Below are 24,167 nucleotides of genomic sequence, written 5' to 3'. Positions count from 1 at the left end.
CTCTGCACATTGGCGGTCCCGAGCTGAGCTTCAGCACGGCAGCTGTACATACTGCTGCCTGCCTTCCTAAGGGGACACTGTTGTTTTGGGTGGTGACCTTCAAACCGCATCCCCTAGGAGCTGTGTACCCACTCATGGGGATGATGCATGCGCTCCGGGGCACTTGGCCTAATCTTCCTTTTATCTGGGATCTTGCTACCCAATGGGAAAGCAGGAGTATCATCAGCTGAAAGTGAACAGATTACCAGGCCCAAGTCTCTGCAGTTTCAATGCTAAATTGTGAGGGGCGGAGACGCAGGGCGCAGAGAAATCACAAGTACCTGGCACAGCCCCGTGTCTTAGTGAGCAGGAACGCCAAGAAAATGGCAACTACTAAAGAAACTGGTCAGGCAGGTTTCTCACAGCAAGGTAAACAAGAGCACTTCAGCTTCAAAGGCCGAGTGCACTCACCCAATACAGCGCACACAGCTCGGCCTGGGATTCTAGCCATGTGATTGGCCTGGGGGGGTTCCTGTGTAACCCCTCAGGCCCTCAGCAGCTCCTCTGGGGTCCAATCGAAGTCCCACCTTCTTCTGTGATCCTGCCCCTCTCCAAAGTTCCTTCTTCTGAATTCACACTACATATTTAGCAGCGACCTTTCCTTTGTATTTCCTAGGCATTGCTATTGAACTCTTGCAGTTTTAAAATCTTTTCTATTTTCTCGCCAAAGGGGAAGCCCTTTGAGGTCCGAGCCCATATCGAAGGTTCTCAAATGGCAGATGAAGCCAGGCTGAAGATATTACTCTCTTTCCCTGGCCAGGGTCATGGGCTGGACATCTGTGTTCCCCTAAAATTCATATGCTAAGGCCCCAATCCCTACAGGAATGGTATGAGCAGATGGGGTTTGGGAGGTGATTAGGGTTAGATGAGGTCATGAGGGCAGGGCCCTCATCCTCAGATTAATTTCCTTATGAGACCAGGAAGGAACGGAAGAGCATCTCTCTCTCCCCCTTCTCCTTTTTCCTTTCTCCCTCCCTCCCTTTCTCTCCCTTCTTCCCTCCCTCACCACCCCTCTCCCCTCACACACATCCAGTAAAAGCCACATGAAGACACAGCAGGAAGGTGGCCACCTACAAGCCAGGAGTGGGGACCCTCACCTAGCACTGAGTCTGCCAGCACCTAGATTTTGGACTTCCCCACCTCCAAAACCATGAGAAATAAATGTCTGTGGTCTAAGCCATTCAGTCTATGGCACGGGGTTGGCCAAAAAGCCCATTACATTTTTTCTGTACAACGGCTCTAGTAGCACTTAGTTGTTTTTGAACTTCACTGGAAACAATTTTGTTAGATTGTATTGTGACAGCTTTTTAAAAAAACTTGTCCAACCTGGTGAATTCTTGTGTAGTTGTTTTAATATTGAAGATGAAAGAAAATACACATCTTCAGTGAACTATGCTTTATTATTTCAAGAAAGGTAAAAACGCAACTGGAATGCAAGAAAAAGATTTGTGTAGTGTATGGAGAAGTTGCTGTGACTGATCGAACATGTTGCAGAGTTTCTTGGTACTATTGCCATTTTGGCTAAATAATTCTCTGCCGTGGCGCTGCCTTATGCATTGGAAGATGTTTAGCAGCACCCCTGGCCTCTATGCACTAGAAGCCAATGGCGGGAGATAGCCAACATGCTCAAAATATCCAAATCAACAGTTATTGGTGAAAATGAAAAATGTGTCCTTTATTTTATGGAAAAAAATATAATGCACTTTTTGGCCAAACCCAATATTTTGTTAAAGCAGCCTGAGCTACTTGAGACAGAAAATACCAGATGGAGAGCACATATTATTTCAAAATTGAGCAGCCCCTCTCTTGCCTGCTCCATATAACGTCTGCAGAGAGCTATAAAATAGCAATCTCTCATCAACCCCTGACATCATCAGCGCGAGAAAGTTTTCAGCAGCTTCTGAAGAACAACCAAAAAGCCCAAGCTTGAGTGCTCGTGTACACACAAGGTGATGGGTCACCACAAGAGGTCTGAGCACAGCTGGCAGCACACCATGCCTCCCTGGCACACCCCGAGGAAGGGGGGATGGATGGACCGCATGGAAGGGCCCTGTTCCCCTTAGTCTACTCAAAGTCTTGGGCCTCAGAGGGCAATTCTGCAGTGAGAGGGGCGTTCAAGGACCAAATGCCCCACAGTGTGTGACCGTTCGAAGTTCAGACACCTGTTGTTGCATCAGCTGAGGGGGTTACGAACACAGGCCCAGAACAGGCATTTGGGGTAATGATCTAGCAATAGGCAGTTCCAGAGTTGCTGATGCCGGAAACTCTGCTCCACTCTCTGGTAGTCCTGAACACTATACAAATTGTTGTGGCTTTTTCAGATGCATATCACCATCACCCCCAAATCCTATCAGATACTGAAGCTGGCCAATGTTACCTTGTTTGGCATCTCCCTCCACTATGGAAACTCATTATTGAGCAACGCCAAGTCAGCCCCCCCCCCCCCAAGCACCACCCCGGGCTAAGCACACGGTAGTTGCACAAGTCATGCCTGCTCTCTGACAAGAAGAAGCATTCCCCAGCTGCCTTTGATGATCAAGCCAATTATTTCTGACATTGTTTCCTGACTCCAGACTCCAGATGCCCCAACATGATTTTCCTTCCTTAGAGTGGGAAGAAGACGGGGATGGCAGGTGGCCAGCGGGGACGCCGGGATTCCCAAAATGCCTGATGCTGTCCTGTGGCTGCAAAGAATGAGGGAAGACTGGCCAGAACAGACTTTCAAAAGCTACTTCTACAAGTGCAGTATCAACTTTTGGAGGACAAGATCTTTCGTTCACTTATTCAATAGGTAAATAAAATACGAGTATAGAATTTGGAAGTCCCTGGAAGTCTAACCTACCTGTGTCCCTCTGCTACCTACACATCAGAATGGCCCGTGTTAGACATCCAGCCACCTGATGCTGAGCAAGAGGCTCTAGAAAGGTATGTTTCTGTGGACTCCTCTGATGGGGAAGGCCAACTGACCAGCACAGCAAAGGCCCTGCACTGGGCAGAGAGGGGGTCTGCTTATGCCGCCAATACCATTTAAGAGATGATCCTAGTATGGTAGAAGGTAGGGAAGGCCTTTCCATTAAGTCACCAGTGACTTTAAAACCCAGTTTCCTTCTGCAAAAACTGTTATCTTTCCTTCTGCTTCCTGTTCCTGCTGCCCAAATGCTGTCTCCCCTGTGGTTCGTATAGCACAGCTCCCTAGGGCTTCACCTGGCTGCAGCCTCAGCTGTGAGAGGGTGTTATTTGCTTCACACCAGCTTTGTAACCCCACGCACACCAGAGGAAGACAGAGACTTGGGGGAAGGGAAGGCAGGAGAAACATGTCAGAAGGAGAAACAACAGCAAAAAGAAGGAGGGGAAATCCCACCTGGAATGGGTCCCTTCACTTGAACCAGCTGCGGCTCCAGTGTATTCTGTGGAGACAGCAAGCTGCCACCTCCCTGAACCTGCCCTGGCAGGCAGCCAGGCCCATATTCTTAGCCCTGCGTGCTTCGCTACTTTCCATGCAGGGGGAGCTGAGGCAACTGTAACATTCAGGGATTCAAGTGAAACAAATGTGTCTATTGTGATGCATAAGTGGTTATTCCTCAGTGGCCCAATTGCTTGTTAAAACGATACATTTCCCCAACCTGGTGAATCCCGAGTGAGCGAAGGCCTGCGAATCTGTACTTTCACTGGCAGGACAGCGAACTCCTATCAGCAAGTTTGGGAAACGCTGAGACAATCACCCTCTAGAGCAGTGGTTCTCAACCTTCCTAATGCCGAGACCCTTTAATACAGTTCCTCATGCTGTGGTGACCCCACCCCCAACCATAACTAAAGCATAGTGATTAATCACAAAAACAATATGTCATTATATATGTGTTTTCCGATGGTCTTAGGCGACCCCTTGGGGGTTGAACAACCCACAGGTTGAGAACTGCTGCTCTAGAGTCTGAACAGCCAGGGTCAAATTCCAGTTTGGGAACTTCTTGGCTTTCTAACTGGAGTATCAGTTTTCTCATCTGCAAAGTGAGAGTAATAATGTCTACTTGGGAACCTTATCAAGAGGATTGTAAAAAGCAATGTCAAGAGAATAACAATGGTCCGAATGCCTCGTTGATTTGCCCTAAAGGTTCATTCCCTTTCTCTGGAAGACACTGGGGAACCACTGAGGGCTTCTGGGAAGGTCATGTTAGGACTGTCTGTGGGACCTAGGCAGATGGTGGCCCAGCCTCTTCTGTCACACCTCCCGTGACAAAAGATAAAATGTACTATATCTCCGGAAGCAGGCCATTCCACTTTCAGATAGCTTTAATCACGAGCAATTTCTTCCTCTTGTTGAGCTGAGATCTGCCTTGGGTGACAGAACAAATCTAATCCCTTGTCCACATGATCAGGTGATGCAATTAACTCAGATAAGGGAAGTGGGGAGGAGGAGGTGTGGGGGCCCTGTTTTGAGCGCCCTGCACTGGGAGGCCAGCTTCACGCCCATGGCCAGCAAGGACTTGCTCTGCAGGTCTGGAGCTCAGTAAAGAGATCAGGGGGAGTCACTTACAAAATGATAGGACTTGAAGTTGGGAAAATAAATGACGTTGTCATTTAGGGGGCCGATCTAAGGAAATGTATTGAGAAATGGTCAGTGAGGTAGGAAGAGAGCCTCTAAAGAAAAAAGCAGGTAAGCCACGGAAACACACGTGGTGAAGAAGTCAGACCAGCGGGAGAGGGTCAGCAAACCAGACCTTGAATTTGACGACTAAGAGGACACCGCTGCTCCCTGCTCCGGGGCTGCTCGGAGGCCCCCCCCCCCCCCACAAGCTGAAAGGCGGGTGCTGAAAGAGAGCTGATGTGGAGAAATGGCAGCAGTAAAAACAGTTCCCAACCTGCATGTTAGGACGGGATTCTCCAAATAAGGCTCCTGCGCTCCTTCCGATCTTTTGGAGAAACATGGCCTAGTAAGTCCATCCTGGAGATGAATCACAGTGAAGAACCCTGTTTTCCTGTTGAATCCTGCAATTGCCCAACTTCCTGAAGCACTGATCTTTCACTCAATACTATCAACCTCTCGCGGGACCAGTGTTTCCTAACACAGAAGTGGGCAAACATGGGGACCAGGAGAAGAGAAATGAGTTGATGGTTTAAGGGGCTACTGGTACCAAGGGCATTTCTCTTCTTAAGAATGGAAGAAAGTGGGATGTGTTTACACATGGAAGAAGGGAAGCAAGTATAGAGTGAAAGGGGGATAGAGCAAGCCAGGCTCCGCTAGAGGGGCTAGCTTAGTGAAGGACCTCAGATCACCGCTTCAGCCAGGAACCGTTCTCTGTTAAATTAAGTCACAAATGCTCACTATTCTAAACCATATTTACTTTGCTCAGAGGATACAGATGTGATTGAGATAAGGGGAAGGGTAGATTATGCAAACTGGATAAACTGCATCACTAGAAGCAGACCGCGGTCTCCGCCCTCCTCCCCAGAGCTGGAGGAAATGTTTTCCTGGCTGGGGCCAGAGAAGGGGGTTCCAAGTCTTCCAGGTCGGGAGGGAGCTAATGCCTCACTGCCCCTGCCCCTGCCCCAGCAGGGAGAGCGCTAACCCCAGATAGGCGGAGAGGGGAAATCTAAAAATAAAGCTCTCCGAAGAAACTGTCTTGCCTAAAGAGTAGCTTCCCACGCACACTGGGGCGCCACATCTGCGGGGGCTGCAAGCACGGAATGGAACAATCCTGACCAAGTCACAGAAGTATTACCCTTTAGCAGGGGGGTCACAGTGCATTGCTGATTCTCCCCATCAGTGCCCCGGTGTCTAAGGCTTAGTGACAGAAAACAGGAGACTAAAAAGATCACCATGCCTAGTCCAGCCTTCCTCTCTTCACAGCGAGAAGTGAACACAGCACATGTAAAGAAAGCTGCTCTCAGAACATAAGGAGTTGAGTTGAGGGCTTATTTTAGAAAAGAACCATGAAGGGGTTAGTGAGTTTCACGCTTAAAGCTGGGCTCCCTTGGGCCCACTCCAGGCAGCTGGGTCAGGGACGACCAACTAAAGGGAAAAAAAGTCAAGCACCCGGAGAGGAGCTGCAATTAGACTTTCTGTCAGTTGGTTATCTTCATCTCAAACCCCAAGGACAGAGTGGTTGTCAATTTGCCAGGCAACTAGCATATGCAACCTCCCCTCCTTACCCCCCAGCCACTAGAACAAGTTCAGCCCAAGAGTTTTGTTTTGTTTTTTAATCCTCACCCCAGGATAAGGAGAGAGGAATGGAGGGAGGGAGGGAAGAAGGAGTGGAGGGAGGGAGGAAGGGAGGGAGGGAGGGAAGGGGAAGGGGAGAGAGACACACATAGAGAGAGATACAGAGACCAAGAGGAAGAGAGGAGAGAAACATCGATTGGGTGCCTCCCATATACACCCCAACCAAGGATCAAACTCACAACCCAGGTATGTGCCCTGACCAGGAGTCAAACCTGCAACCCTTTTGGTGCATGGAGACAACGCTCCAACCAATTGAACCACCCAGCCAGGGACAACCCAGGAGTTTGCTATAACCCCACTTGTAAGCATTAAACACACAGGGAGGGAGGCAGCAGGCTCAGGGGTGTAACCCCAGCACCTCTTTCTCTAAGGCTTTTACCATTGGAGATACAACATACTTGTGCCAACTACTGGAGTTTTTCCAAGAAGCCCAGGGAGGAAGAAGGAAACTATATTTCTACCAGGAGGCCATAATGTTCATTTAAGTCCAGTTCCCCAGGATGTTTGTACTTTGACCAGACAAAGAATAATAATGTGCCTCAAGGGTCAGAAACTTAACCTGGGATAATATCTTGGAAGTTTTCAGCAGCAACACACACAAAGATACATATCCATTCCCTCTACCCGCCCTTCCTGGGGAACATCCACCATCCTGTCCCCTGTCCCATGACTCGGATACAGCAGACCAGTGCAGCAGGGAGTGAGCAAATACAATTTTTTTTAAAGACGTGCAACAACCTGTCAATTCGTTGGTCTCTTAAAAGAGACCCTGTACCAGAACACAGTGGTAGTTGATATGCTCGGATACAAGGCCTGGTGTGTCTTATGCATATGTGAAAGAGGGGTGCCAAGTCGTCCCCTCAAATCACACACTACAAGCAAAGTACTCTGAACATTCGAGTGCTCTGTGAATGCTGACTGGCAACAATCACCCACCAGCCTTTTCTGATTAGAGCAAACCGAAATGAAATGTTCCCGTACTGAGTCATTCCTGAGCAAAAAGGAAGGCAGGTACTGGGAGGAGCTACTGCTGACCAGAAAGTATACAACCCGGGCATATAGCATGAACGTTGTTGTAGTGCTGGGAGTACATACTCCCTGCCCCACTAGGTAAACAGGGGCTGGGTTGGCGCGGGGCTCCCCTCGTGCAGCACGAGGCCTGTGGCTCGCGAGTGTGACTCACCTGACATACAAGGACCTCTTCTCGCTTGTTCGGAGGGACCCAGACCCCGAGCTCATGCTGCTGTTCATCATTTGTTCCCGCAAGTCATGTATCTTCGACTCAAAGCGACTGTACTCTGTCAGGAAGACAAGGGGGAGGGCAGGGCAAGAATGAAACCAAGGAGCTGCTCGCGGAGCCTGCAAGTCAGTGGCCCAAGGGCCAGAAGGACACTTGGCTCCAAAGCAGCCTGAGGCGATGATCTTTGCTTGGATAGGCAGAGTCCCTCCTCCAAGCAGAGAGACAGACTTCTCTCCACCCCCACACTAATCAAAGGAAAGAACACACCTGAAGAGGGAGTAACATTTGTACACAGCAAATGGAAAAGGCTTTATCTGCCTTGAAATCTCACAGATCCTGAAAAAGTAATAGCGACCAGAAAGGGGCTCCAGCGCAGCCTTCATAAATCTTTAGAGCAGGCACTAAGGCCCAGGGAGAGCAGATGGGAAAGGAGAATTTCCCAAAAAGTGGATTGCAGAGAACAGATGGCCCTGAGACATGGGGTTGGGTGGGGGTGGGGCTGGAAGGGACCCCAGGCCATTATATCACTGTTAGGCAAGGAAGGCAACTTGTTTCTAGGTGACTTCTTGAGGGGGGGATAATTGGGACCCTGGACCAAGGTCAAAGCAAAGCAACTTCACAATCAGATAAGAAGATCACAAAGCTCTCCTGAGTCATTTCCCTTTTACCAAACCTGGTCTTTTGGCTTCAGTGACAATTAAACATTAAAACATGAATTCTCTCAAATCTAGAAACCTGTGAATAACTCCCTCTTCCAAAATCATCAGTTGGTGGGATCATAAATCCATGCCCAGCTTTTGGGCCCACTGGCATTGTCACCACAGCCTGAAAACCACCTTATCACTCTGTAAAGGTGACTGACGAGAGCTTTACACCAAGTGTAAGAAAACCTGATCTTGAAAAATTAACTCTAGCCATTATAACTTTATAATAAAAAGGCTTTTTATAGGGCTGCTTTGCTGTGACAGTCTCCTAGTACATTTAAAATGTAATATTCCCATTTAACACACACAATTACACAACATTTTTCAGGTTTATAATAGCCGCACAAAATGGATATATCTAAAGCAAAGGCTGTGGAAATGGTAGAAAACAGACATACTTCATTATGACCGGCTGATTTTAAAGGAAGCCAAAATTTATTCTAGGGATAGAAGATTGGGGAAGTGCTTTAAAAAAAATAACAGACACACTTCCAGGGAAAAAGAATTCCACAAAAGCATTTTCATGCACCATAGAGAGCTGGCAAGAAGCATCCCCATGTAGTCTGTGTGGCTCTACCGGCAGAAAACAAAACACCTGTTCCAACACCTGACACTCCCCTCCCCTCAGCAAAGCAACCTGACCTTCAGCTGGGTATAAAGGGAAATGCTAAAAAGCGTAAAGGGGAGGGAGGGAACAGGGTTCTAACCCACAGAAATAACCTCTTCTCAACCAAGTTTCTTTTTGTTCATTCCCGTTAAATTCATGTGCTCATTCATTCATCATGCACTGGTGTTATGGGGCCTCGTCCTCATTACCTACTCCCGTCCCTGAAATCCTACAGGAAGTAGTTAAATGTCAGGGAAGGAAGAAGAGAGATAGCAGCTGGACAGTGTCCCTGTTCTGAGGGTTACAGGGCAACACATCAAATGAAGCGTCACAATCTAAAGGTAGTGGGTGGTGACCCATCCGTCATAGAAGCCCTGGACTGTCCCAGAGCGCAGCAGCAGGGCTGTCTACCTCTAGAGCTGGCCTGGGCACTGGCTGCACCCCAGGGCTTGGCCCCCTACCATGGCCTTCTCTAGTTGGCTCCTTCCTGACCCTCCTCTGCACTCATGGGCTAGGAGGAGAACTGGGTGAGACAAAGAGGTTTCTGACCGGGCAGCCCTTTCTTGCAGAAGATAAGTAAAAGGCAGAAATATGCTTTGAACCCAGAAAAAAAATACACCCAATCTATCCTTAAGCCGGTTTTCCCGCTCTCACAACTTGTTTATATATTCCCTTCTTTGGAATTGACTTGCCTGCTGAACTCCAACTTAGCAGCAGGTCATGGCAGTTGCTTAGTAACTACGTTTCTTAAAAAATCCTTTAAAAAAAAACAACCACCAAACCACCATTTCCTCAAAGCTCCTAATCCAAGGTTGATAATGCTGGGCCAGAGGGCCCACTTAAAATAGACTACAGAAAGAGAACAAGGATATTGCTTTAAGGAATCCACTTTCTGTTTTCCACATGCTCCTAAGCTTTTGGGTGTATTAAGTTGTATTTTATTCACCTTTTCCCATTCAGATGACTCCCTTCAAGTTCCAGATGCTCCTCTGGTCTCTGGCTTTTACTTGTAGAGTTATCTCATGTCCACTAGGCACAGAGAAGCCTCTGAATAAATGATTGTTGGGTAAATGAGGAGCAAATTACAAAAGTGTGCCCAAGCGACACTTCTGTTCTCAAACTAATAAACCTAATGGTTTATTTAACTGATGGCTGCCAGCTTCACTGAAGGCTTGCAAAGGTAGTTAAGAAGTATTCCCATTTACTTTCTTACCAAGGTTAATTACTGGGAGCAATTGGGATATGTTTTTCAAACACCGTTTTGAGATGTTAATAACCCACAGTGGGCATCTGATTAACAGACTTGGTTTATAACAAAGAAAAGAACTAATTCTAACACAAAAACTGTTTAGAATCGTCTTAAGACAGATAGTACCTCATATTAATAATAGAGGCATCATTATCCAAGTACAGAAGCTTCAGTTAAAATGCGCTGGGACAACTGCCATTGAACAACAATAAAATAAAATAATATCTATTTTTTAAAATGCATCTGAATTCTAAGGCCTCCCAATGTGCCAAGGTCCCTCCACCCCTTCCACTTGTAACTGACCCTGAAGGAACGATGTGGGCATCACCGCTTAGAAAGCGGTGACCAGCCTCTAACCCCAAGGGCCAGCTTCAGATATGGGCCTTTAAAGAAACAACTTATTTCTAAAATCACAAGTCTGCTTTCACTGCTTTATTCATTTTTCCCATTCAGATGAATGCAACCACTTGTGACCCACAAAGATGCCCACCGTGAGTCTCGGCATCCCTTGTTCCCTTTGCTGAACACTGACAGTAATAAGGGTGAGGGGGCTCCATCAGTCATCCTTTCCCCAAACACAGGTTTCTCACTGACCACCAGGGGTGCCTCTGAATGACCTTGGGCTCCACCCCAGACACTGGCTCACAGCCTACTGAGCAGGCTCAGGAATCTGCATTCTTAGCAAACATCAAGGTGGTCCTTTTTTTCCCCCATTGTATTGAATACGGTGATGCTGATGCCCTGTAGGGTTTGAAAGTGCTGGCCTTGGCTTAGAAAATTTGCCTTTTGTTTTGTTCAGGGAAAAGATAAGGTAAGTATTGTGTGGGGGTGGCCTGTAGGAAAAGGAGGGTGCCCTACCTTCTCCGAAAAAAACTGACAATACAATAAGAAAAAAAACAAAACTTTTAAAAATACAGGGAAAAATCGACACTACAATTACAAATCCCACAGGAAATGTGCTCAAGGGACCTCTGTCCAATGTGCCTGCAAAGGAAGCTGATGAGTTTGCAGTTTTTTAAATTACAAAAGTAGTACATGGTTGTTACAGATCTTTAACATTTGTCTTTAGACACTCCTGTATCATTTCTCCATCCCACTTCCTAGAAGTCATCAGTTAGTATTTTTAATATGTATCCTTCCAGACTTAGTTCTAGATATAAGTTTGAACTATGCAGGTCCACTTATACACGGATTTTTTTCAATAAATACTGCAAATGTTTTCTCTTCCTTATGATTTCTTAATAACCTTTTCTCTAGTTTACTTTGTTGTAAGGACAGTACACAATACACACAACATACAAAATGTGTGTTCACTGACTGTTTATGTTATCAGTAAGTCTTCCAGTCAACAGCAGGCTATTAGTTAAATTTGGCAAGAGTCAAGTTATACGTGGATTTTTGACAGGCCAGAGTCCAGTATCCCTACCCCTCGTTGTTCAAGGGTCAATAATATATTATTTATTTACATACACTCACAATCACATAGTCACATGCATCTCCTTTTTTCTGTTCTCTGGTATGTCATGGAAACCCATCCATGTCAGTACATAGAGGTATACCTCATTCTTTTTAATAGCTGCATAGTATTCCACATTATGGACAGACCATAATTTCTTCAGTCATATCCCAAATGATGTACATTTAAGTTGTTTACAATTTTTCAATATTATTATCAATGCTGAACTATTTATTTATATGAATATTGCCATAGCATGGATTCTGAGAAGTGAAACTGCAGGGTCAAATTATATTCACATGAAAAAAATCTGATTGGCAGTACCAAACTGAACCCCAAGATTTTGAAACCTTTATGACTGGAAGTGAGGATAAAGTGCTGTTTGAAAGATTCCAGTAGCTTTTCTGTTTCTGAAGAAGTAGAGGCAGAATTTACCAGGAATTTACCTTTGAGGACTAACTGATCTTTTGTTTGGGGGAAAAACACTGGAATTGGCCTTTGGTTGTGGCAAAGTCAAGTCAAGATTGTATTCTGGAACAGACAAAGGCAAAGAGGAGCCTCAGATGTTCTCTCTGCATAATGGCAGAAAAGGTGGCCCTTCTGTGGGTGGAGTTGCTGGTTCAAAGGTCTTGTTCGAACACCTATGTGATAGCCGTGTTCCTCTAGAAATAGCTACCTTTACACTTGGCCCCTCTGCCTCCCCCTCCTTAATAACCTCAGGGCAAACCCCTTACTGTAAATGACACCTCCCTTCCCCTCCCCCTCCCCCAGGGCACAACCAGTGTTCCTTCCTCATTGCTTCCTCAATGCATCTATTTCTAACTCCCATCTCCCTGCCTCACTGTTGATCCCGCCTCTCCATTTCCTCTCTTGCCCTGATCTAGGTCACTCACACTTGTCATCTTTGCTCAGGACCACTGCTGTATTGCCCAAACTGGCCATCTGCCCCCAGGCTCTCCAAACTCCAGTACAACATAGATTCTTATTTGAAAAGCCTTCCTAAAACTTCAGCGGGTAACCCCCCTCTCCAAGTATCTATAATAACTCAACAGCAACTAACATATTTTATGTTCCTATCTCCACTAAATTTTCAAAGACTGCCACAGCCATCCTCCTGTCACTCCCAGCCCATCCGTCCCATCTCTCATGACACAGATCCTCATGTGGGCTGGTGTGGCTGGAACCCTTGAACACAACGTATTCATTCCTACCTGTTAGCTCCTTCTCCTGGAATTTTCTCCCTTGCCTGACACTGAACATCTTTTATGTCTTTCACCACCTTTCTTCCTTCATCCTAAGAGTTGCATTCATTCACTTATTTATTCAAGTATTTACTGAAATCCACAGCGTGCCAGGTGCTGTGAGAGCCGCTGGATATGTAGTGGTAATCAAAACAGTTCCTAGAAATTACAATAATGAAACAAACAACTCTTTAACTACAATTTAAATTACAATTGTGACAACTACTATGAAGAAAATGCTAAGACAGAGACTATAACAGGGTGTCCTAACCTACTGTGGGGTTGGGGGTTGGGGCATGAAGGAGGTGTTAACAAAACAACAGGGAACCATGCTTCTCTTTTTTTAAGAGTTTATTTATTTATTTTTAGAGAGAGGGGGAGGGAGGGAGAAAGACAGGGAGAGAAACATTGATATGAGAGAGAAACATGGATCAGTTGCCTCTTCACGCCCCCCCACCTGGGACCTGACCTGCAACCCAGGCATGTGCCCTTACCTGGAATCGAGCCGGGGACCTTTAGGTCTGCAAGAATGATGCCCACCCACACCAGTCAGGGTTCTCTTTTTGTCTAGGCCCTACACCCCCCAGTAGAAGTAGCCCCTGCTTTTACAGCATCTGAACCAGAGAGCCCCTAGCCTCTACTCAAGTTCATCTGATGTTGGGAAGCTCTATTCTGTAACGACAAGACAAAATCATTCAAGAGACAATTCTTGGGTTGTGGGCCATCTCTTTTGCCAGCTGACTCTAATTTTGGTATCTAAAACAGAGAAAACACAATGGGTTCTCTGCTTCATAATAGTATGAAGGAACAGTTTAAAGAAAGTCAAAGCATTAGGAAAGCCTGGAGCAGATTCCAAGACTACTGAATAAGATTGACCAGATGGTGAAGTGTGAACAAGGGGGAGGGAGGTGATGGAAGGTTGGGGGCCAGATTATTAGAGTTTGAGATAGAACTTTTCGTACTGACCTATGGGAACCGCTGGAGTGTTTAAACAGGAAAGTGATGCAATTAGAAGTAAGCTTTGGGGGAAGATTATTCTGATGTACCATAGAATGGAGGACAGAGATAAAGGTAACAGAGACCAGGAACCTATTCTACTACAGAAACTGACTTCAAATGACGGACATAGTACGGGGGCATCTGAGAATACAAAGAAGAGATGAGAATCAAGACATATGGCTGATCTAGAAATAGGCAGAATTTTATATCTGTTTGGATGTACGTTGAAAAAGGACCAAAAGCAACTTCTGAGGTTTTTCCTGAAAGACCAGGAAAAGGCGGGATCATATCAGACTACTAGAGAGTAGCCAATCATGTTCTCAAAATAAGTTATCTCTTCCGCAGGCTAAACAGTGCCGCTTCCTTAATCATTCTTCGTCTAACATAGTTTCCAGATCCTCCACTGCCTCTCCCCTTCAAAATCTAGTGCCTGGCATATGTAGTGATGCCATTTCCTTCACAAAACTATAAGTGCCTTGATGTGGTTTTCGGTTCCTTCTCAAAATTTAGCATGGCAACCTGCACCCCTCTCGGGTCAATAAACTTTTGTTAAATGTGTTAACTTGCCATAAAGATCCAACAGGACAAACCTGGACAGTGTGATCCTCAAGGTCTGACTCCTCAGGAACGAATGCAAGAAAAAAAGAATACAAAACTTTCTCCTCTCACCCACCCTCCAAATGCTAAAAACTGAGCAACAACAACAACGACAAAAAAAAAAAAAAAAAAAAAAAACACAAAAACCACAACCCACTTCTGCAGAACACTGACATGTCAGAAGTTTCAAGATCTACTTAATAGCCTAATAAAGTATCAAAAGGGCCTGAAACTATAACGTTCACTACTAAACACTAGAAACTCACACAAGCCTCCAAATCCACTCCTCTTCTAAGAATTTGCTCTCAAATCCATCTACTTTCCTAATGACAGAAAAATTGACTCCTTGGAACTAAATGTGACATTTGTCATTAATTTGGAAGAGCTGAAAGGGACTCAGGCTCTCAGCCCACAAAAGGTTTATTTGGTCCTATTTAATTATGGGTAGGAAAACTGTTGTAGGGACAGGAAACAAATGTCAGCAACGAACAGTACTTACCCTGTGTGCAGTATCAATTACCAATGATTTGGATGAAGATATAAAAAGGGAAATGCTACAAAATCAAAGGAAAGCCATGCCTATCAAGTTTGGAAGTGACAACGGAGCTGGCGAGACAGCCGGATGACAGACTTCAGACACAGGTTGTGACAGGTAGAAACAATGGGAAGACGCAAACCAAGTGAAAAAGAGAAATGTAATTTCCCGACCTTGAGTCCCTGCACAGATGCTGAGTAGGGAAGACAGGCCTGAATAAATAGCACATGTCTTGGTTGGCTTACAAACTCAAAAGGCATCAACAGCTGCCCAAAGGCTCGTGTGTTCTCACGGAAGTAGAGGTATGCCCATCCCAGACTCACATGGCCCTCACGTGCCACTGCTGAGCTGCCCTGAGCTCAAAGCTGCCACCCATTGTGAAAATGGGCAGAAGTCTGCTGGAAGTGAAGCCTCATGAGAGAGGCACAGATTTGGATGAGCGTGAACTGTGTGCAAGGCTTCTACAGTTGTCTTCAGAGTGCAAACCCTCAGGATGCGTCTGAATTACAAGCATCCGTCCCAACAGCAGAGCCCATGTTTTCAAAAGAAATGAATGGAGCTGAAAGAAAAATGGCTACAGATATGAATCACCGCACAGCACAACATTTCTAGCAATCACAAACTCGTCTCTATAAAAACAATATGAAGCCTCCCTCTTGGTCTCCTTTCTAATTAGGAGGCCCACTATTTAAAGGCACTGACACCTCTAAAACTGATGATTTCTCTGGTCCTTTCTAATTTTGGTGTAATTATGATTTTATGACCAAATCGATGAGGTCCATAAGGTACCAAACCTAGGACTAGTTTAACTTTTTAATATGATCTAGAAGAGGGAAATCGTCACATCTACAAATAATCCTGAACGCTTTGGGTCTAAAAAATACCACACCAATGGGCATAAATGGCAAAAAAAAAAAAAAAATTCTAAAGGCTAAATATTGCTACTTCCTTAATCGCTCTTCATCTAACACAGCCACCCAAAGGAAGGGCAGAAAAGTGACAGGGCTCACCTCAATATGGGCAAATAGTGCTTGAAGAAAAATCATCTGAGCTCTACTTGTAGAACAATGGGTTTAGGACTATGGCTAACCCAGAACAGAAGTCTTGGTGTCATTGTTCTGGTCCCTGCAAGGTCACAGTATGCTTTCTCAGCCTGGGTTCTTGATAGCATCCCGATATTGGGAATGAAACAGGAAACGAGACGTGCCAGATTAGCATGCCATACAAGACTCCAGTTTATTCCTATCGCCTGGATGTTTCTGTCCCCCAAAGACCTTAGTGAGGACGTAGGAAGAACTATTGGGTGCAAGTCCTATAGTATATAAGGGTTTCAGAAGACTCGGCTGCCTGTTCTGAAATGAGTAGGATGAAAAATGCTTTCATCTCATAGCAAGCTAAGAAGTTATCTACAGGACCTGCTGCTATTGGACCTTCTCACCTACTCTGGATCATCCAGCAGATCAGGGTAAATGCCTCAAATAGAGAAAAGGCCTTTTCTCTCTTTCAAAGGAATTTCATATAGCATATTCACATGCAAGATTCACAAAGTCTCCAGCTCCTTTAACCCATAAGCCAAAGTATATGGAAGAACCACCCCAAGGCAAAATGCCTCATCCAGAAAACACGAGAATGAAGACAGAATTATACCTTTCCCTTCTCTCAAGACAGTGGGTACTCTCGTTCACAACAATCTCTTCCACCAAAGAGATGTTGCAATATAGTGACTGAAGCACACCACCTTATGACTAAAGTTGCTAACTTGGGTTAACATAACTAATTTCTTCTATGTTCTATCACATCAACTGAAAGTCTCTATAGGTTCACAGGTTCTTCACAATCGTCACTCCAACAAGATCACCAGCTCCCTGACAGTCTTTACTGGGGTATCAGCTGAATCTCTTGTGAGTCAAGTTTCTGTGGAAGGAACCCAGAAAATGGGACCTAGCAAAAGACTCTTCTTGTCATTTGTCCAAACATCTGTGATCATTTTTCAATAACTGATAATCCCAGAGTAAAATATTACAGAACAGAATAAGAAATACAAAATCCAAATGTTGTAACAGTATAATCAATAAAAAACATTAAAAAAAAAAGAATATAGCACAATTTATCCAATCCACTGTTCATGAATATTTGTTTTCTTTCCCATTTTGTCTATTATGAATAAAGTTTTTTTGAGCAAAAAAAAAAAAATTGTGTATGTGTGTGTGTGTTATAAATGTGACACTTCAAAACAGTAGGGAAATGAATTACTTCATAAATAGCACCGAGGTGAGTCATTAAACATTTGGAGCAAAAATAAGGTACAGTAGAATTCTACCTTATATCATAAACTCCAGGCAGGTAAAAGTGTTAAATGCAAAACAAAAACATTGAATAACTAGAATAAAACAAAGGTGAATATTTCTTTGCTCCCAGGGAAGGGCAGGTCCTTCCAGACCTATGGGCAGAGGCAAAATACATGAAAGAAAACACTGGGGAGATTTGATAATGTAAAATCATAACGTAAAAAAGCTAACTACAAACTGGGAAAAACCTTTGCACTATATATGACCAAGAATTAATAGTCTACTACATTAAAACTTTTACACATCAATTAGAACTGATGAACACATCTTGACAGGGAAATGGGGAATGGGCATGATCAGGCAATTTCCAAAATAATGACCAATAGCACATATATATATTACATACACACAAATGTTCAATTCGATTATTAAAAGAAATGTAAATTAAATGAATTCTTTTTACATATCAAATTTCCAAAGACTTTGAAAAAGAGCACTGCATGTTTGTTAGCAAGGATCTTAACATACACACTCTTATTCTGTTGGTGGAGGTGGAGACCAATTTAACAAAATACATCAAAAGTCTTAAACATGTTCATACCCTTTGGCCCAATAATTCCACTCCAAGTAATTCATTCTGAGGAAAAATCACAGAGTCCTAAAAGGCCTCATGCAAGAATATCCATCAAAGAGTTATTTATGATACCAAAAAATCAGGAATACCTAAATGTCCACCAATAACGGAATAGTTACATGATTACAGCACACATGATGCAATATCATTTAATTATTAAAAACCATTTTAATCATGATGCATGTGAAGTTAAAATATAGATATAAAGCTGTTTAAATACAGTGATCCCAGTCTTGAAAGAGCTACATTATATATTATAAGATATGCTGTAAAGTTTGGAGGAAACTACACACACAGTGATTATTTCTGGAGGTGATTATAGGTGATTTGAATTTTTTTTTTTTACTTTGTATTTTTCTGTATTTTTCAATTTTCTACAAATTTAATGTAATACTTTTTTATCCAGGGAAAATTAAATACAATTTGCGAGGAGCAGGGGAGGGAAAGGACAAAGGACAAAGCCAGTACACACCCACACTAGAAATTCCCCTCTACACTGCTCCTGGCTCATTCAGCGTTTTCTTCTGGGACTGAGCGTTCAACCAGTTATGGACAAATCCACTTAAATGTATCAACACTAGTGTCACCTAGTCATCTGATCCAAGAGAGGACCAAAGAGGCCTTGCAGTGCCTCAGTGGAATCTAACTCCACCACATCTTCCATAGTTTCCTGATCTACCAGTCTAGGAACCCTATCCATCAAGGCAATCTGGCCAGGCTCACACGACTTGTTTGACCTTGGTGAACCAATACTGGTTCCTGTGCTCACCATTTCTTTTTTTTTCAGTGTTTGCCAACAACTCTTAATAATCTCCTCTGGATTTGCAAAATTCTCTTTATCCTTTTTGAAAATCTGAAGGACATGTATCCAGATCCCTAATGTACATATTTATACAAATTATGTTAATCTTCTAGTTGTCTCTTAAAAATTTTTGTCACTTAATTGCATCAAGTGGAAAAATCCCCAAATCTCTAGAGCCTTTGCTTTTTTAAGATACCTAATTTCAGTAAAAAGTAAACAAGGTCCATTTCAAGAGGATGAAAACCTTATCATAGGAAAGGAGAAGACAAGATCCCTATTACAGCAAGACTGTTATTAGCTCAAGACTGTGTGATTCATTAACTGTCTAGGTACAAACAGGAATTTATAAGCCGAATTCACAACTCACTTCAACTTATTAAACACAAAATTGTGGAACAGAAATCTAAAGCTTTATTTAAACAAGGCAACAGTGTAATTATCAGGGTAAAGATTTCAACAAGCAACATATTCAAGTAAAAAGAAATCCTAAAAATCTGTAACTACATAAGAACTAATTCATTCTCATTGCCATATATTATTCTAATCATTCTATCTCATCAGGAGAACCAACATTTTGCAGACACCAAAGCTCCTAGGATTTGCCCTGACCGATGTGGCTCAGTTGGTTGGGCATCATCCTGCAAAGCAAAAGGTGACCAGTTCAATTCCTGGTCAGGGCACATGCCTGGCTGGGCTGCAGGCCTGTGCCCCAGTGCAAGAGGCAACTGACTGATGTTTCTCTCACACATCGGTGTTTCTCTTCCTCTCTTTCTCTTTCCATTCCCCTTTCTCTAAGAATAAATAAATAAAATCTTTAAAATTATTTTAAAAAAATAAAAAGCTCCTAGGATTTTACCTCAAACCATCCAGTATTTAACAAGGACAAGAAACCACCTGACAAGTGGCAACCTGCAACTAGGATTACTCTGTCCAGCAAAGCTACCATTTAGAATGGAAGGGCAGATGAAGTGCTTCCCAGACAAGGTAAAGCTAAAGGAGTTCATCATCACCAAGCTATTATTATATGAAATGTCAAAGGGACTTAAGAAAAAGAAGATCAAAACTATGAACACTAAAATGACAACAAACTCACAACTATCAACAACTGAATCTAAAAAATAAAAACAAAATCCAAGTAAGCAAACCAGAACAGGAACAGAATCATAGGTATGGGGATCATTTGAAGGGTTATCAGCTGGGAGCGGGGAGGGGGAGAAATGGGGAAATGGTGCAGGGATTAAGAAGCACAATCGGTTGGTACAAAATAGACAGGGGGACCTTAAGAATAATATAGGAAAGGGAGAAGCCAAAGAACTTATATGCACAGCCCATGGACATGAACTAAGGGGGGTGGGATTGTTGGAGGGAAGTGGGGTAGTGGGCGGAGGGGAGCAAAGGGGAAAAATTGGAACTACTGTAACAACATACTCAATAAAATATACTTAAAAGAAAAAAAGAAAGAAAAAAAAATAAGAAACCACCTGACAAGCTAGGTTTAGAATGCTTTGTCAACTCTAGCTACCATGTCCTTGGGCTACATGGAAAACAGAAAAGGCCGAAGTTCAGCCCCAGGAGGCAAAAGTGGAAAAAAGGTGGACCTTTTTTTTTTCTCTTCTAAGTTTACAAAACAGGGTGGGCCTCAAAGGGTGCGGCCATTTTGGGTAAAAGTCTGGCAGTTCCTTGAAAATGTTAAGTTACCTTAGAACCCAGCAATTCCTCTCCTAGGTAGAATACCCAAAAGAATTGAAAACATATGACCACACAAAGACCTGCCCATGAATGTTCGTACCAACACTCATCAGAAGGTGGAAACAACCCAAAAGTCCATCAACAGGTGAATGAATAAACAAGAACTGTCACATGCTACAATGGGGATGAACCTTAAAAACATTATGCTAGATGAAAAGAAGCCAGACACAAAAGACCACATATTGTTTGATTCTAATTATATGAACTAGCCAGAAAAGATAACTTTACAGAAGCAGAGAGGTTAGTGGTTGCTCAGAGCTAGGGGAGGAGAGGGATTGGAGGGTAACGGAGTGACTGCTAAATGGTACAGCGTTTCTTTTTAGGGTGAGAAAAATGTTCTAAAATTGGTTGTGGTGACAGTTGCACCACTCTGAACAATGTAGAAACCACTGAATTGTACACTTCGAATGGGTGAGTTGTAAGGTATGTGAATAAGCTGGTTATATATTTTTTTTAAGGTGAGACCTATCATTTTCATCAGGTAAGCATTCCTAGCTGAGGTTATCTACACCCAATCCTGACAACTCCTCCAGCACAGTGATAACAGTGAAACTTAGTCCCTTACCCTCCTGGTTCCCTCTCATAATCTGAGTAATAACAGAGTTGGCCTGCTCTGGTCTCAAGTCAATTTGGAAACTGTGAGAATCAAACCAGGGGGCCAAGCAGAGCAAAACCGAACGGCAAACAGTAAACACACGAAAGGTGCTCAACATCTCAGCCATCAGGGAAATGCAAGCGAAAGCCACAATATCACTTCACACCCACCAGGATGGTTAGAATCAAAAAGGTTGGCATTAATAAGGGCTGGTGAAGATGTGGGCAAATCAGAACCCTCACACTGCTGGCGGGAACATGAAATGGTGCAGCCGCTCTGGAGAACGGCCTGGGCATTTCTCACAAGGTTAAATACAGAATTGCCATATGATCCAGTAGGTATATGCATACCCAGGAGAAGTGAAAACAAACGTCCATGCAGATGTTCATAAGAGCTTTATACATAACAGCCAAAGAGTGGCAACAATGCAAATGCCCATCAACTGATGGAGGAGGGATGGACAAAATGTGGTGTATCAATATAATAGGATATTATTCAGCTCTAAAAAGAAATGAAGTAGTTAACACACTACAACATGGGTGAACCTGGAAAACACTATGTTAAGTGAAAGTAGCCAGTCACAAAGCCCATAGTATATTACATGAAACACCCAGAATAGGCAAATCCATAGAAACAGGAAGTAGATTAGTGGTTGCTTAGTGCTGAGGGAGGTGGGGGCGGGTGACAGTTAAATGATGCAGAGTTTCTTTCTGGGGATGGTGAAAATGTTCTCAAATGGTTGCACAATTCTGTGAACATGCTAAACACCAATGAATTGCACCTTTAATGAGTGAATTGTAAGGTGATAAAAAAAATGAATGACAAATACAGCTCCATTTCACTTGGAGAAATTGAAAATGCCTACTTACTGCATTAATATTCTTAATCCTGCACACATTTGCCATTAAGCAAACCAACCCCCATTTTTGGCTCCTTCTGGGGTTCCCCCCACAATATTATTCCATGGTAGTCTTCCTAAATTTACTTTTCATCTGCAGGAGAGGAGGGGGGGCGGTCTCCCTCAAGCTCCCAGCAGCCCCTCTACCTCCATGCTATTTCCTCCTTTGGTGCAGGACTTTGTGGCCATCAAGACTAAAAAAAAGACATTTGGGAGTTGATTTTACTCCATTTGCTAACAGCTTCTGGCATCTGAAAAGCCTCAGGGCAGTATCTTTTGCTATGCTCAGGTGTATTATCTGGGTGGAGAGGCAGGGAGGCTCATAGCTTTTCTGCTGTGGTGGACAGTAGTTGTGACCTACAGGCAAAAGCCCTGACCCCGAAGTTCTCATCTGTAAAATGGGCCCTGGCCAGGTAGCTCAGTTGGTTAGAGCACAGTCCCAATATACCAAGGTTGCGGGTTCAATCCCTGATCAGAGCATATACAAGAGTTAACCAATGAATGCATAACTAAGAGGAACAACAAATCAATGTTTCTCTCTCTCTCTCAAAAATCAATAAATAACTTTTTTAAAATGGGGATAATATCACCTACCCTACAGGGATATCCTGAAGATGTTTACAAAGCTATATGGAACACAGAGATACTCAATATTTCAGTTCAACCAAGGATGTGCCATGCTCTGGACTAGATGCTGGGGACACAAAGGTAAATAAAATACTAGCTAGCTTCCAATTTTTCAGAATAGAAACGCTGTTAACAGGAATTCATTTTCTTCTTTCCCCACATTAGCCTTCTTTTAGGATGGCAACAGACTAAAACAGGACTTTGATTCTTTGCCTTGATAAATTTCACCTCTGGGCTCCCAAGATCTTGCTGATAGGTTAGCAGTTCTGTTTACACCCTTCATTCTTTACCATGGGAGATGGAAAGGTTACTTAAATGTTATGGAGAAAATATCCCTCATCTGCTTTCAAGTTATTATCAACCCTGATCCTTAATTCTTCCAGGGCGTCCCTCAAAATGGTTCCATGGTGAAAGTGTGTTTATTCAGCACTTTTAAAGAAAAGTATGGAAAACTCTCGTTCTCTCTCACTCCCTGTTCCCCCAGCCTGTCTGGATTTACATTCCAGTTGAAAAGCCTAGTCACAATGGATCAGTCCCCAGTTTAACTACCTTAGTGACCAATTACTGGCTCACCTCCTGATTTGGGGTTCAGGTTCTACTCTAAAAACAAAGGGGCTTTCCAGAAAAACACTAGTTCAGCTTAGAAACAGAGGCTAATACAAAGTAACTAAAGGGGAAAATGTAGGAAACAGTTTTAATACGAAGCCCATCCTTGCCTTGGTGGAGCAATTCCACAAGTCACAGAAAAATAGTTTTCATCTTAGCATAGATTGGAAAAGAGCCTTTGCCAAGAGCCAGTTGTTTAAATTTTCAATTTGAATTTTAAGCAGGATTATACATGCCCAAGAACATCATGCTATTTTTAGCTAATAGGTAGGATTGCTGTGTCCACAACAGTTTGGAGCAATCAGGAGTGAAACTATTAAACAGTATCTCTCACTGTGGTACCTTTATCACTTAGTACTTCTACTTTAATATTTCCCAAAGCTTCATTATAAAAATACTTGTACCATGCTACAAAGTTGAAATAGATAGCCACAGTTTCTATCTTCATTATGGGTTTAACCCACATGTAAGCAAATCAGATATGTGAATCTCAAGGTTAGAGGATTTCCACCCAGCTACCATCCAACCCGTAAGTACCCAGGGGAGATATACCATCACCCTTCCAATAATTGCACCCTCTCTATGTATTGAAAGGAGAGGGATAATGAAAATGTTCTAAAATTGACCATGACCAACCATGGATGCACAACTCTGTGAATGCACTAAAAGCCACTGAGTTGTACACCTAAGTGGGTGAATTTTATGGTTTAAGAATTATATCTTAGGCCTGGCTGGTGTGGCTCAGTGGATTGAGTGCCAGCCTGCAAACCAAAGGGTCTCTGGTTCGATTCCCAGTCAGGTCACATGCGTGGGTTGCAGGCCAGGTACTCAGCTGGGAGACAACCAATTGTTTCTCTCATATATTGATGTTTCTCTCCCTCTCTTTCTAAAAATAAGTAAATAAAATCTTTAAAAAAAGAATTATATCTCAATTAAGCTGTTTAAGAAGGGAGAAGAATTGTTCTTACTCTGTTCTAATTAGTCAAAGGTATTTTTCAAAGCACTCATGCTACAGGGTATCTAGCTAAAGACTGTATCCATCTGGCCACCATGGCAAGCACACTAATCTTCCCTGGCGCAGTCA

The 24,167-nt window shown here is 43.5% G+C and overlaps 1 protein-coding gene across 5 annotated transcripts in view; it reads right to left on the bottom strand.

The window, feature by feature from the left end:
- Positions 1 to 24,167, bottom strand: part of DLG3 (discs large MAGUK scaffold protein 3) — a 54,248-nt gene that overhangs the window by 18,574 nt on the left and 11,507 nt on the right. For all 5 annotated transcript variants that reach the window (XM_090265053.1, XM_090265054.1, XM_090265055.1 and 2 more), the window contains one exon: positions 7,440 to 7,554. In XM_090265053.1, the coding sequence (XP_090121179.1) occupies positions 7,440 to 7,554 (115 nt within the window). The remainder of the gene's footprint in view (positions 1 to 7,439; positions 7,555 to 24,167) is intronic.

The sequence above is a fragment of the Furipterus horrens genome, unplaced genomic scaffold (genome assembly GCF_987537825.1).
Source record: "Furipterus horrens unplaced genomic scaffold, mFurHor1.1.pri manual_scaffold_17, whole genome shotgun sequence".
Taxonomy (NCBI): Eukaryota; Metazoa; Chordata; class Mammalia; order Chiroptera; family Furipteridae; genus Furipterus; species Furipterus horrens.
This window is presented reverse-complemented; position numbering and strand designations above follow the sequence as displayed.